Raw genomic sequence first — 15,768 nt, 5'->3', positions numbered from 1 at the left:
GGGAAAATCGATAACGAGATTACCTGTGTACACACTCGACCCTGTGTATTGTCAAACACGCGTCAATAACTTCTGCGACATCGTGGCCTAGAGTGTTTTTCTCAAGGTCTGACAGCAGTGATATATTTCAATAAAAACGTCTTTAATCTCCCCGTGCTCTACCAATTATCGGTAACTGTTAGATCTATTAATATTTCGCCAATTATATGATATACTGTAGAACAAACATATATTCCACTGACCTAATGGGGGCATGTATACAGTCATACTGGATCCACTGTTTACACTGACCTGATGGGGGCATGTATACAGTCATACTGGATCCACTGTTTACACTGACCTGGTTGGAGCATGTATACAGTCATACTGGATCCACTGTTTACACTGACCTAATGGGGGCATGTATACAGTCATACTGGATCCACTGTTTACACTGACCTGATAAGAGCATGTATACAGTCATACTGGATCCATTGTTTACACTGACCTGATTGGAGCATGTATACAGTCATATTGGATCCACTGTTTACACCAGGCAGACTCTGTTGTCAAGCGCAACAACCCTCCCAGGTCCATGCCCCTGTAATAGAAGACAACACAAGTTTGGACCAACTTGACTCAGGCTGCAACATGAGCCTAATTCTGGAAAAACAGGGCTTAATGCATGAGCGCACAGTGTCATCCCAGATTAGCCTGTGCAGTCCACACAGTCTAATCAGGGACAACACTATTCCCTTATATGGATTTTTCCCAAGATGTCTTTCCTAACCAAAATTTAGTTTAGGCCGAAAAAGTCGTCCCTGATTAGCCTGTGTGGACTGCTCAGCCTAATATAAGATGGCACTTTACGCACGTGCATTGAGTCTTGTTTTCTCAGAGCAAGGGCTCATATTATTTAAAATCTTTGTGTATACATGCTTGAAATTTAACGTGGTAAATGATTTAACATGAGCATTTGTATGGTCTTAAATTTTCAAATTCTTCAATTTATCATTAACTGTTAATCTTTACAGAATACCAACTTTGTCCGTTTATTACATGGGCCAAGCTCTGGGAAAACAGGACTTAATCCTTTCAGTGCGGGAACCGAATTTTGAAGGCCTTTGCAAACAGTTTGGATCCAGATGAGACTCCACAGAACGTGGTGTCTCATCAGGATCCAAACTGTTTGCTATTCTGATAATATTCTTTGAAAAAAATCGAAGAAAATGCTAATTTTAGAAATTCAGCAGACGACATTTTAGCAGACGACAAATTTCCCAGCATGCAAAGGGTTAATGAATGTGCGTAAAAAGTTGTCCCAGATGAAGCTGATCAGTATATAATGCACAGGCAAATCTTGGATGACACTTTCGGCCTACAAGGGATTTATGTATAGAAAAACTTCCTTTCAACAAAATTATCCATTAAAGCAAAAAGGTGTTGTCACTTATTAGCCTGTGCAAACTGCACTGGCTAATCAGTGATGCAACTGTACACAAATGTAATAAGCACGTTTTTCTCAGAGGACCTACTGTGACTTACCTATAGGTTAGGTATTTCTTCATGTTTCTCTTCATTGGACCCCGCACAGGCGTGTTGGCCTCTAGGTTGTGGTCCACAGTTGTGCGACCAAAGTATTCATACTTTTCTTCATACCCCATCTCACACAAAACGTGAACAGGGTCAAGGTCACCAGGACCATCAAGGTCAATGAGCATGACCCCTGACTGGTTGACCCCAGCCTGGAAATACTCGTCACACGTCTTCTTGTACTTTGCTACAATGAAACAGATTGATATCCATTTAATGATAATCTCTTATTGACAATGAAAAGTTTTGATATCAATATAGTGATAATCTCTGATTGAACATGAAAGTTTTGATATCATTATACTAATCATCTCTGATTGACCTTGACAAGTTTTGAAATCAATAAACAAATAATCTCATATTGACGATAAAAAGCTTTAATATCAATATATTGATAGCCTCTGATTGACTATGAACTGTTTTGATATCCATATACTAATAATCCCTGATTAACTACGAACAGTTTTGATACAAATTTACCCATATATTGATATAATATGGGGGAGGAGAGTTGGGGATGACAGTGGAGCATCATAACATAGATATCTGTAAGGAGAGAACCTAAAGTTCCATGTACACTTGATATCATTCCATATATCTCCTATATCAATTATTTGAATTCCAGTATAACAATACACAGTCTCTAAAAAAAGATTATTCTCTAGATTTTAAACTTCTTAAATACAATTCAATCACTCAATATATGTCTTAACTTTTCCACTAAGAGTCAGCAAGTAAATCCCAGGTAACACGAGACAAAGAAACTCACAGAAATGGCATGCCTTCCCAGTATAGTGGGTCTCTGCACAGTCACATGCCACATCTGTCCACTCAGACAGACACACACCACCGTGCTCGCACATCTGACTGCTACGGCAATAGTCTGTGATGTTACAGCCATCAATGATCAGCCCTGATGCAGCGCTGCTCTGAACCAGGTCAAGGGCATCCAATGTCTGACCTTGAACTTTGAGGTTTCGAACGCAACCTACATAACCTTCACTGGCTGGTGATGAAAGAGAAATGAGCCATTAAAATTTCATACAGGAAATAAGTATTATTATTAAAATAGACCATAAAATTAGATTGATTAGTCTGATTATAATTACATGTCAGTACATGTTAGAATTTCACTACCTTGTACTGGTTGAAGTCATAGCCTAGTACAATTCTGTTGAACATTTACACTACCTTTATACTGGTTGCAACGATAGCAAAGCACAATTTTGTTTAATATTGACACTATCTTTGTACTGGTTGATGCAAACTACAATTCTGTTGAATATTTAGCCTACCTTTATACTGGTTTAAGACATAGCAAAGTACAATTCTGTTGAAAATTTAGCCTACCTTTATACTGGTTGAAGCCATAGCCAAGCACAATTCTGTTGAATATTTAGCCTACCGTTATACTGGTTGAAGCCATAGCCAAGCACAATTATGTTGAATATTTAGCCTACCTTTATACTGGTTGAAGCCATAGCCAAGCACAATTATGTTGAATATTTAGCCTACCTTTATACTGGTTGAAGCCATAGCCAAGCACAATTCTGTTGAATATTTCTAGCTGGCCACGGGTTGCTGTTGTTGATACAACGCTGCCATTAACTTTCAGGGTCGCGATCCTGAAACATGTCAAGGTCATTTACCCTTAAACAATATTCTTTACACATATCGCCCCATTGGTGCAAAAAGGTACCATATGACATTTTGGTCAAAAATGACATTTTAGTATATTTCATTAGGATTTTGTATAATCTACATTCTGTAAAAATATCTAAGCTGTATCTTGTAAGGTTCCAAAGATATAGGATTATGTAAAAAGGTACCAAGTGAAAAATGCAACATTTGTTTGTGCAAAAAGGTACCATATGACACATGGTACCTTGTTGCACCAAGGGTGTGTGGAAAATTTAAATAAATATCAGTGCAAAAAGGAACCATATGACACATGGTACCTTTTTGCAGACATGAAATGAATGTGTCCACATTTTTTTTTATATCAATATGTTTAGTTGGTACCTTTTAGCACAACTATGAATACACTATCCAGACCCAGGTAACAATCAATTGGTTTATGTTGTTCCTTTTGCCTCAGCAATGAATACACATTCCAGACACTGATAACACTATCAAACTATCCTGTTACCCTAAGTTGTCTTGTAATTAGCAGATGATAATTATGAGGGTGAAGTGTTTGCACCTTCATTTGGTGATTATTAAAGTGAAGAGAGCAGACAAATACTGAGATTTTATACATATGACTTTGTACACGTTATTCATAGAAGGAGATGGAAAATAATAAATCTGTAAGTATATTTTTTTGCCAAATTAAATTCATATACCAGTTAGTAATGGAAACAATGAAAACATAATACCCAATATAATACTTGCATCCTTTTTGAAAGAGTTGATTTCTTTCCTATATGGTAGTAATTTATTTCTGGGAGCAGTCACAAGAAGAACATACTTTAAATATGTAGTAACGTTTCAAAAGGTAGCTTGTAATTTCACAGTTTTTACAGAAATAAGTTTTAATTTTATTTAAACAGTATAATCAATAGATTCACTTTATGTTGGTATTTGCTTAACAGATAGAAGTCGAGGTTTGGTCCGATGAAGAAGTTTATCATACATTTACACAAGAGGAACTTTTTGGACCTGTGATTGCAACGCAAACAAAAGACAATGATTCCGACACTACAGATTCGGAAGATATTCCATTAGCTGATCTTGGTAGAAAAAAGAAGCAACCAGTTAAAAGGAAACTTATCCAAAGTGATAGCGAATCAGATCATGATGATAGTGCTGATGATGAAAATTATGATCCTAACAAAGATGAGATCAATTCAACTGATTCAGAATTCAATGTTAAGAAGGTGAAGACAAAAGAAAAGAGACGTGTGCTAATGAACAAGCAAAGAGAAACTGCATGGAAAAAGAAAACCAAGAAATTGAAAATTCGAAAGAAAAATAATAAAAGGAGAATAAGTCAAAGTGTACTTGCCAAGAAATTGAGAGATAAAATAATATTGTTGCAAAACAGACGAAAGGTAGCCATTGTAGCGGTTAATAGAGCACAGAAAATCAGCCAACATAATTGCACAATCCAGGCTATGATCAGAAAAGCCCATACAGGACGACTTGACACACTTCTTGCTTGTAATGAGCTGCGCAGGGTCAGTATTAATGGAGATGGAAACTGTTTTTTCACGTCATTGAAAACAAGTGGAAAAATTGCTGAAAGTGCGTCTGAAATCAGATCAAATGTCTGTGACTTCATGACAACAAACGCAGACAAATATATATCTTTCTGTACTAGAAAGGATATGTTTAGTAAGGTGGAATTTCTCAATGAACTTGAACTGTTGAAAACAAGAGGACAATGGAATTTAGACATAGCAGACATTGTTCCTTTGGCCACAGCAAACTTTTACGGAAGTGTTGTTCGAATATATTCAAGTTCAATATCAACACCAGTGATTGACATAAAACCTGAACAAACAACAGAGAAAGTAATCAATCTAGCTTACATAGCAGTTCGAGGACAGGAGCACTATGATGCCATTGATATAATTTCAAATGACAGTGATGCTAAACGTGACACAGATCCTACATGGGAGGTTGCAAGGGAATCTCTTCCTTCCACACCAAATGATGAATCATGCCATGCAAATATGCCTGTCGAAACAACCCCACACAAACGTGCTTCATACAGAAGTCCTCCTAAGAAGCATTCAAGTCGAAAGAAAACACGGAACCCAGAAAAGTGGAAGCGGAATGTTAGAAAATTATTGAAAAGTGAAGGGAAGGAATATGTTTCTGCAACTGGGAGAGTTGTTGCCCCGAAAAAGGTCCACCATCATAGTTGCCTCAAATGTCGTTTCAAGTGTAGCGAGAAATTTACTGAAGAGCAGCGGGAAGACATATTTCAATTGTACTATTCTTTGGGAAGTTATGAGCGCCAAAGACAGTATATCTGTGACATGGTACAGAAAAGCGCAACAAAAAGGAAAGTTACAGGCAAGAGATCTATAGCGCAGAAGTATTTCATGATACATAATGACCGGAAAGAACGCGTTTGTAGAAACTTCTTTATGAAAACATTGGACATCAACAGGAAAACAATTGATTACACTCTTAAAAAGAAGAAACATGGGGCATTTGTTGCGACTGATATGAGAGGAAAAGACCCATCTGTAAACAAATTAGATTCATGTACAGTTGAAATTTAAAAAAAAACACATTGAATCATTTCCAAAAATGGAATCTCACTACACACGAAAATCTTCAAAGAAACAATACCTAGCACATGACTTAAACATTAAACAAATGTGGAAATTATATGTCAAAGATTGTGAAAAGAAAGGAATAACCAGTGTGAAGCAATCAATGTATAGAAAGATTTTTTGTGAAAATTACAATTTATCTTTTTTCAAACCTAAAAAGGACCAGTGCTCCTTCTGTACTTTATATGACAGAAGAAAGGCAGCAGGCACAGTAAATGAAACACTACAAAAAGAATATGATGAACATCAAGTACAAAAGGAAAGAGCGCGTGAAGAAAAAACAAAGGATATAGAAAGAGCTAAGACAGACAAGAGTGTGTATGTAGCAACATTCGATCTGCAGGCAGTTCTTACAACACCATGTTCTTTAGTGAGTGAACTCTACTATTCAAGGAAACTATGCTGCTTTAATCTCACTATATATTCCTTAGGAGACAAGCAAGCTGTCTGTCATGTATGGGATGAAACCCAATGTAAACGGGGAGAATGTGAAATCGCCACATGCTTATTAAAGAACACATTATCTGTCTGCCATAGAAGCAATGTCAATGAAATAATATATTTTTCTGATACATGTGGAGGTCAAAATCGGAATCAGTATGTAACTGCGTCACTGTTGTATACCATATCGCAAGTACCAAACCTGAAAGCCATTAGCCACAAATTTCTACTTTCAGGCCATTCCCAAATGGAATGCGATTCAGTCCATTCAACCATTGAACGTGCCAAAAAAGTAACGCCAGTGTATGTTCCATCCCAATGGTGCACTTTAATTTCTCTGGCAAGAAAATCACAGCCATATGTAACTATACCAATGAAAAACAATCATGTAATGGACTTCAAAGACTTTGTAAAGAAACATTGTACAAACCTTAAAACATCAGTCACTGGACAAAGAATAAACTGGCTTAAGGTAAAGTGGATACAAGTGCGAAGGGACAATCAAAGATCAGTATTTGTGAACTACAGCTTTGACGTCAACCAATTTCAGGAAATTCAAGTACAGAAAACAACAAGAAAACAGAAAGGTGTTCATAACACATGGCCATCTTGTGAGTCAGATTTAAAGCGTTGTTACGACACAAAACTGCCAATATCGATTCAAAAGAAAAATGACCTTGTTAATTTATGCTCAAAAGAAATCATTCCTGAGGAGTTTCATTCTTATTACGAGTCCTTACCGACGAGCAGTAAGGAAAAGGATTTTGTTCCTATGGAGTCAGATGAGGAAGATACTGATATCGAGTGAAGAATGTTGACATTGTGGATATTACGGGTGCTGTACATTTATGTCAAAAACTGAAATTTGCAAGATTCACTTTCAAAAATACTATTGTTTTTTAATCTCAACAATACTTTTAATTGTTTAACTTTACAGATGTGTCACATCTTTATAGATGTTTATACTTCACTGTTGTTAATAAAGTGTAATCATCATATTCACTTTCCAGTTTTGTGTGGTGCAAAAGGTACCATATGTCATATGGTACCTAATTGTGCCTTTTTAGAATACAATCTACATAAATAGTTCGTGCAAAAAGGAGCTAAGTGTGCATATGGTACCTTTTTGCATTTTGTTTACCTTAATATTGAATTATGCAAAAAGGAACCATATGACATAATTGATCAATTATCGCTTATTGATAAATGTAACATGTTCAATTTTTGCAAGGATGAAGGTTGTATTTATATCTAACCATATGCACAATTGCAGTCCTGAGTTGTATGTAGTAAATTAGATATTCACTTTCAAATCTTTAAACGCGTTTTTCTCAAAACTATGAAAATGTCACTTGGTACCTTTTTGCACCAATGGGGCGATATCTAACTTAACATTACATAGGCTTACTCACCTGTTCTTGACTGGGAGGGGTACAATATACCAACCCATTCTTAAATGTCAAGGTTAATATGATCCACACTTCAGTGTTTACTGGGTGGGTTACAATACACTCACCCATTCTTAAAGGTCAAGGCCATTGACACCCACACATTGGTGTTGACTGGGTGGGGTATGGTGTAGTTCTGGGAGCGGTCCATGTGGAGCATGGAGGGGACAAACTTCAGCTGGGGCTGCCCTGCTTTCAACCAAACCTGTCAAACAAGTCCAGGGGAGTGACATCTATGTAGCAATATAACTAAATCTTATTTAATATTACAAATCTTCAGGCAACAATCATGACATGAATATAAATACCGCTTTGTTAAATTAGGATTCCAGTAAGTAGATGCCCAATCCACAGACTTATCTTTCCAATTCACACAGTAGAACGAAAATCTTATTTGAAAACAATAATTATCATAAACATTACCATGTTTTGCCTGAATGTTTTGCATTATACCCTTAATAAAATCTTCACAAGACTTGTATAACTCTCACCTCAATATATCCAAAATTGTACTCAATTGTGCGGTCCATATCTTGCAGACTGAGGTACAACATGATTGCCTCGGTCCTCACAGTCTTGAAGTCAAACTCGATACCGAAGTCATTGGCCATGATCTTTGTCGTGTCAAGGGTCAACATGGAGGCTGCCGTAGGGAAGGATATTGGGATGTTGACTACCTCCGTGCAGCCATATTCAGGCTGCATCATGCCTCCACCGTAGTATGCAACCTTGTTGGACTTGATGGACATTTCGTAGAGCACTGAGACGTCATTTATGTATATGTTCTTCAAGCAGCCCACAAAGTTCTGTGTAACTTGTAGACCTGTACACATTATTAATCAATCTTGAATACTGTTTTGTTTAAACATTTCTATATGTATCAAATAAATGATTAAAAAAATCCTTAATTTGATTAGCCTCATTAAGAAAGATTTGCATAAATGTGCTGAAATGGCTCTAAGTTGATTTATAAATTTAATTCTTAATAAACGATAGAAAAACTTCAAGATGACTTTACCTTCAATCATGTTACCATTAATAAATTGACAGCATAACAAATTATTAAATGAAGCAGATCAATACTAAATATTGTAAAAATCTATTTACATCGCAAAGCATAATTTATACTGACTCATGTATCTAGAACTGACGAACTTTACATTCTTTTTACTGCTACATGTCTCCATAGGGCTTAGATGTCACACATTCCACTTTTTGTCTCAAAACTTCACTTACATCTAAAAAATGATGTTTATGTGTAAACTTGACTTTTGACCTCTAGGTGACCTTGACCTTAGAGTTAATGAGACATATCGTTTGTACCACCTGTCTCATCATCTGTAAGGTCAAGGTCACTTAGAGGTCAAACGTATTGTAAAATTAGTAATTTGGTAAATTATTTTAAAATTGAATGATGAATGACAAAAATACAGTCCTGCCAAGCTGTTTTATGGCGTAAGTTGACCTTTGACCTATAAGCATGACATTGACCTTTGATGTGGGGAGACATGTGTGTCATGTTCTGCATGTTTAATGGGGGCATTGAAGTGTTCAAGTAAGTTCTGATGCTGGCCATGCTAGAATAAAGGCACTCCCAGGACGTCTGAATAGGGGCCTACACAAATGGGTCATCAACAGAGGCAGTCAAGAGAGGGGGAGCTGGAGTGTACCAAGTGCCAAGACAGACAGTTGCTTGCCGTGACATTTCAAATAGGCCTCCACTGCAGAAACTACACAGTTGAAATGAAAGTCTAAATCCATGCTGCAAGCTCAACTAGCAGTTAATTATCCATGACTCACAGATAGTCCTCCTTACATGCTTTCAGTCAGACTTGGAAGCAACAAAAGCAAACAATCTGCCTAACCACAAAACATCAAGTGTTTCAGAAATTTTCTCTATTAGATCCCCTCTCGCTGCTGAACACATGGCAACAATGAAGCATACAAAATGGAAAAGCTGGGAGAGAAAGAAAACCACGAGGAGAACAAAATCAGTTTAGAGTTGATGAACACCTGTAAAGAATTCAAAGAGCCACAAGACAGCAACCATCAACTGTACAGACAAGATCAGGTGATCATATTCCGACCCAGGGTACAATAGAATGGACCACAACATGCACAAGAGATTCCTACTCATGCTGTCTCCAAAGTGACAGTGTGGAGAAGCAAACCAAACTACGAAACACATTCTCCAAGAAAGGAGGAACCACAACCAGTGAGAAGAATGCATGGAGGGAATCTGTCAACCTGCAGGAGTAGCTGTATGGACAGGTGGAAGGAATCTGTCAACCTGCAGGAGTAGCTGTATGGACAGGTGGAGGGAATCTGTCAACCTGCAGGAGTAGCTGTATGGACTGGTGGAGGCTCTTTGAAAGACCACGGATTTCATACTTGCCAACGCACTTCAAGTGTAGGGGAAATTAAGAAGACACAGACAGGTGTTACAGATAACATTTCCTTTTTTCATGGCTGTCACGTGTGGTAATTTATTTTAAAATTGCAGTATAAATGACAATGTTAAAGTCTGGACATGCTGTTTTATGCCAAATTTGACCATTGAACTTAGAGACTCTCCTGTGCCTATAAGGTAAGAAGATGAATTTTACACGCAACATGTTGTCTGGTGATGGTTTACATTTGTGCCAAGTAATTTTAAAATCCTGTTATATGTGCACAATGTATGGTTGAGATGATTGGAATTTTTAAGTTGTTTCCATGGCCAAATTTGGCCTCCAACCTCTGACAGTGACCTTGACCTTTGAGATCACAAGAGATGGTTATTTATTCTTTTCAGCATAAATTTATTCTTTTGTTAACAAATAATAAAACCAAAGTCCTAAACAAACTCGCGATATATTGTAAAAATGCTTTTAAAATGAGAACTGATACATTGAATGCAAACGTTGAGTAATTTGATGGCCTTAGTGCATTTTTAACACCTTGTTATGTACTAGTTTGGTCACTTTCGCATTACTATGCATGTGCTTATTGCTTATATATTGTCAGTTTTGTATATGTAACGATGAACTGTAAATGTTCAAGTTATACGAATAAACTTTCCGTTCTGTTCTGTTCTGGTTATTAAACACATTGAGTCATCTTTATAGCAATGATGGTTTACATTTCCAGAAAGTTTGGTGACAATCAGATGACAATCAACGAGCCATATTTTTGGAAACTCAGAGACAATAACTCCAAAATGCCAGGTGAGGTCAGGGGTCATGCTGGTGAGATTTGGCTTATTATTGAACTTGGAGTTCAGTGATAATAGAAGAAATCTGGTTGAGTTGGAGAGTGGAAACCGAAAAGTAAGGACAGACTAACATGCACAATGCTGAATCTATATGCCTTTTTTCCCTGGCATAAAGTTTCACAAAGTCATTGTTGTTATAAACAAAAGGTAACACCACTGTGAGTGTCAACATCACCTCTTGAATTTGTTGTGCCACCAAATGGTGCCTTGCACAAATTTGGCATGTAAAATTACAATTCTAAGCATGAAAATGCACTAAGATATAGAAACAAATTCATCAGTTCTCACCTCTAGTGACAATGAAGTTATTTCCGCCTCCAATGAAAATCTTTGGGTCCAGGGCAAGGTGATGTTTATCATTAAGAATGTTTCTTATATGTTCTGTGCCATCCAAATACACATGAACCTTTTTCAGACTGTGCACTATTGTCAGGTTATGCCAACTGAAAGAAAAAAAGTTAACCAGTCAACAAAATCTTGAGAAAATGTTCCGATGCTTGGGAAATGTTTACTAAACTATGTTGCATAGGAAAACTGTATGGAAATATTTTGAGTACAAACATATATCAGTTAGTGATACCAGATATTTGCTGAATATAATTATGTTAATTAGTTGTGTTTTTTTAATTTTAATGAAATGAAGACACATGACTGAATAATGACTTATGCTTTAAAAGGCGCGATGAAATAAAGAAACACATACAAATGGTCTACGAAAGCAATCTTTTATGAGACAGACAAGGGCAATAACTCAAAATTGCCTTGTGGAATTTTGCTGGTTATTGATCATGGCCTGTATTTTACGAAAATGAATATTTACAGAGAGTTTGGTAACAATCAAATTAAAACTGATTAAGTAAGAGAGTGGAAATCATAAAAGAGCTATATTTTAAGAAATTCTAAGCCATTAACTATAAAGTACCTGGTTTGATTTGGCTGGTTGTTTATATTTGCCTCAATTTTTTTTCTAATAAACATTTACAGAAGGTTTGGTGGTGAAACTTTGTTAAGTCAGAGAGTGGACAACAAAAAATGCCAACAGAAAGACAAATTCACAAGGTGGAAACCAGATGTCTCCCTTCAGGGGCATAAAATCAACAAAGATGAAAAGAAGACGTATGACCACATGAATGAAATACAAATTTATAACTGAAATAAATTCAAAAGAAAAAGGTACAATCAATATAACTAGGGCTGTCATTATTAAATAAACCAAGTGATTTTAATACAGATCCAATCAATCAGGCTAGAGGTCTTTGTGTGATATTTCTTATTGCAATGGCAAAGCCCCACTTTGGGAAAATGGGGCTTAATGCATGTGCATATAGTGTTCACCCAGATTAGACTGTGCAGTCTGCAGAGGCTAACGAGGGATAACACTTTCCGCTTTCATGGTATTTTTCATTTAAAGGAAGTCCTTTTTTTTAATGAAAATCCAGTTTAGGAAGAAAATGTTGTAATCTGGGACAACACTTTGAGCATAAGCATTAAGCCCAAAGCTTAATCTTAAAGTTCCTGAAGAAAAAAACTAATTTACTCATGATTTTAATTAGATCAGCAATGTGTTAGTAATGACAACTCAGCCAAACACTATTAGGGTTGAAACAAAATTGCCAGAATAACGAATAATTGTATAAGGTCATAAATGCAAAAGAAAATAAATGATTTCATGGATTACAAAACACATGATAACAAGAAAATATGTTGAGGACTACACAATTATTACGTACAAAATTACAAACATATAGATGGGTGAATTTAAAGAAAGCAGTTACAAAAGCAAAACATTAATAATAAATAAATAAACCTCAATTATTATGAGTACATGATAAAAGGAATAATTGCATGTCCCTATTCCACAAAAGAGGAAATTTGAAACTTCACAAACACTATGATTGAAACAAGAATATCAGTGAAACTGATGGATGCTCCCCGATAATGCCCTTTGTCAATCTATGCGTTAATAACCACCTAAAAAAATATTTTATTAGCCTTGGTGACCTTGACCCCAGTGACCTCAAACCTCATAAAAAGGTAGAGGCTCATGCAAGGTACCTACATGCCAAATATGAAAGAGATCGGTAATGTATTGAAGGTGCTATGAGAAACTGTTACAAAAGCGTGACAGAAAATATATTAATAGCCTCAGTGACCTTGAGCCCAGTGACCTCGAACCTCATCAAAAGGTAGAGGTCCATGCAAGGTATCTACATGGCAAATATGTAAGAGATCTGTACAGTATTGAAGGCCCTATGAGAAACTGTAAGAAAAGCGTGACAGAAAATCTATTATTAGCCTTGGTGACCTTGAGCCCAAACCTCAAACCTCATCGAAAGGTATAGGTCCATGGAAGGTACCTACATGCCAAATATGAAGGAGATCGGTAAAGTAACAGAAGCATGACGGAAAATCTATTATTAGCTTCTGTGACCTTGACCTTGAACCCAGTGTCCTCAAGCCTCATCAAAAGATAGAGGTCCATGCAAGGTACCTACATGCCAAATATAAAAGAGATCGGTAAAGTATTGAAGGTGCTATGAGAAACTGTAACAAAAGCATGACAGAAAATCTATTATTAGCCTCAGTGACCTTGACCTTGGCCCCAGTGACGTCAAACCTCATCAAAAGGTAAAGGTCCATGCAAGGTACCTACATGCCAAATATGAAAAGAGATCGGTAAAGTATTGAAGGTGCTATAAGGAGCTGTAACAAAAGTGTTACGGAAAAATATATTATCAGCCTCGATGACCTTGACCCCAGTGACTGCACACCTCATCAAAAGGTAGAGGTCCATGCAAGGTACCTACATGCCAAACATGAAAGAGATCGGTAAAGTATTGAAGGTGCTATGAGAAAGTGTAACAAAAGTGTGACGGAAAAATCTATTATAAGCCTCGGTGATCTTGAGCCCAGTGACCTCAAACCTCATCAAAAGGTAGAGGTCCATGCAAGGTACTTACATGCCAAATATTGAAGAGATCGGTAAAGTATTGAAGGCCCTATGAGAAACTGTAACAAAAGCGTGACGCAAAATCTATTATTAGCCTCGGTAACCTTGACCTTGAACCCAGTGACCTCAAACCTCATCAAAAGGTAGAGGTCCATGCAAGGTACTTACATGCCAAATATGAAAGAGATTGGTAAAGTATTGAAGGCCCTATGAGAAATGGTAACAAAAGCGTGACGGAAAATCTATTATTAGCCTCGGTGACCTTGACCTTAAACCCAGTGACCTCAAACCTCATCAAAAGGTAGAGGTCCATGCAAGGTACCTACATGCCAAATATGAAAGACATCGGTAAAGTATTGAAGGCCCTATGAGAAACTGTAACAAAAGTGTGACGAAAAATCTATTATTAGTCTCGGTGACCTTGACCTTAAACCCAGTGACCTCAAACCTCATCAAAAGGTAGAGGTCCATACAAGGTACCTACATGCTAAATATGAAAGAGATCAGTAAAGTATTGAAGGCCCTATGAGAAACTGTAACAAAAGCGTGACAGAAAATCTATTATTAGCCACTGTGACCTTGACCTTGAACCGAGTGATCTCAAACCTCATCAAAAGGTAAAGGTCCATGCAAGGTACCTACATGCCAAATATGAAAGAGATCGGTAAAGTATTGAAGGCGCTATGAGAAACGGTAACAAAAGTGTGATGAAAGGACGGAAGTACGGAACTACAAACTGGCAACTATATGCTCCACCGAAAATATTTCGGTGAGCATAAAAATTGTTTGGTTTGCTGATCAAATTGTTGGCTTTCAATGATTAAATTATGATATATTTGTGATATATTTGTTTCAATTCATTGGACTGTGTTGGAATGGTTTGCATCTTGTCAAAGTCTTATGATAATGTATTAGAGTCAATGCTATGACCACTACAAATCTGAATGTTTATAAAGTAACAGTTACAAATATTCAGAATGCATGTTCCTTAAGTTGAATTTGTTTTCAATACTCAAGTCATAAATGAAATCATTTTCATCTCTTAATAGGTTTTATAGGAGCGAAAGCAATATGTCAGTTACATACACTTTTGGCTGCTTAGTTGTGCATGTGCTTGACTGTATCAGAATTAGACAACTAATTGTGGCCTTTATTTCGTTAAATTGCGAAATTGGGTCTTATGCCATATAGGGCCAGAGTAGCTCCAGACCAGCCTATATATACTTACTGTCTAGTCAGGAGCTACCCTGTCTGCTACTGAGACCACAAAATCTTGTGTCACATTACAGCAGACAACATAACTCCTGACCAGACTGCACGCATCGACAGGCAAATATGGCGTATGACTGATTTTTCGCTTGGCACAAATCACGTTATATTGCTAGTGGATATAAAGCAGTTTACAGTGAACAAAAACAAGAGCACCGCATAACGGGTGCCACGCTCGGCTGCAAAAGCTTGTCAGAATTTTTTTTTTTTTTAGAGGTCACAGTGACCTTGACCTTTGACCTAGTGACCCAAAAATGGGTGTGGCATGTAGAACTCATCAAGGTGCAACTACATATGAAGTTTCAAAGTTGTAGGTGGAAGCACTTTGATTTTAGAGCCTATGTTAAAGTTTGATATTAGAGGTCACAGTGACCTTGACTTTTGACCTAGTGACCCAAACATGGGTGTGGCGTGTAGAACTCAAAAAGGTGCATCTACATATGAAGTTTCAAAGTTGTAGGTGGAAGCACTTTGATTTTAGAGCCAATGTTAAGGTTTAAGCACGACGCCTACAGCGGACGTCGGACAGCGAACGTCGGACGAGCT

General features: G+C 37.0%; 2 protein-coding genes across 2 annotated transcripts in view; one reads left to right on the top strand and one right to left on the bottom strand.

Annotated features, from left to right (window-relative positions):
* LOC127850732 (axotactin-like) overlaps positions 1 to 15,768 on the bottom strand; it is a 133,147-nt gene that overhangs the window by 52,107 nt on the left and 65,272 nt on the right. Inside the window, exons 7-13 of the mRNA XM_052384013.1 lie at positions 11,292 to 11,446; positions 8,242 to 8,573; positions 7,819 to 7,955; positions 3,088 to 3,197; positions 2,342 to 2,578; positions 1,525 to 1,759; positions 488 to 580 (exon numbers count right to left, since the gene is read on the bottom strand). Coding sequence (XP_052239973.1) covers positions 488 to 580; positions 1,525 to 1,759; positions 2,342 to 2,578; positions 3,088 to 3,197; positions 7,819 to 7,955; positions 8,242 to 8,573; positions 11,292 to 11,446 — 1,299 coding nt within the window. The remainder of the gene's footprint in view (positions 1 to 487; positions 581 to 1,524; positions 1,760 to 2,341; positions 2,579 to 3,087; positions 3,198 to 7,818; positions 7,956 to 8,241; positions 8,574 to 11,291; positions 11,447 to 15,768) is intronic.
* LOC127850734 (uncharacterized) lies at positions 3,849 to 5,977 on the top strand. Its single transcript, XM_052384019.1, has 2 exons — positions 3,849 to 3,881; positions 4,167 to 5,977. The coding sequence occupies exons 1-2, from the start codon at positions 3,864 to 3,866 to the stop codon at positions 5,805 to 5,807; spliced, it is 1,659 nt and encodes a 552-aa protein (XP_052239979.1). The 5' UTR covers positions 3,849 to 3,863; the 3' UTR covers positions 5,808 to 5,977.

The sequence above is a fragment of the Dreissena polymorpha genome, chromosome 11 (assembly GCF_020536995.1).
Source record: "Dreissena polymorpha isolate Duluth1 chromosome 11, UMN_Dpol_1.0, whole genome shotgun sequence".
NCBI classification, from domain to species: domain Eukaryota; kingdom Metazoa; phylum Mollusca; class Bivalvia; order Myida; family Dreissenidae; genus Dreissena; species Dreissena polymorpha.
The sequence above is the reverse complement of the archived record's forward strand: the minus strand, read 5'-3'. Positions and strand labels throughout refer to the sequence as shown.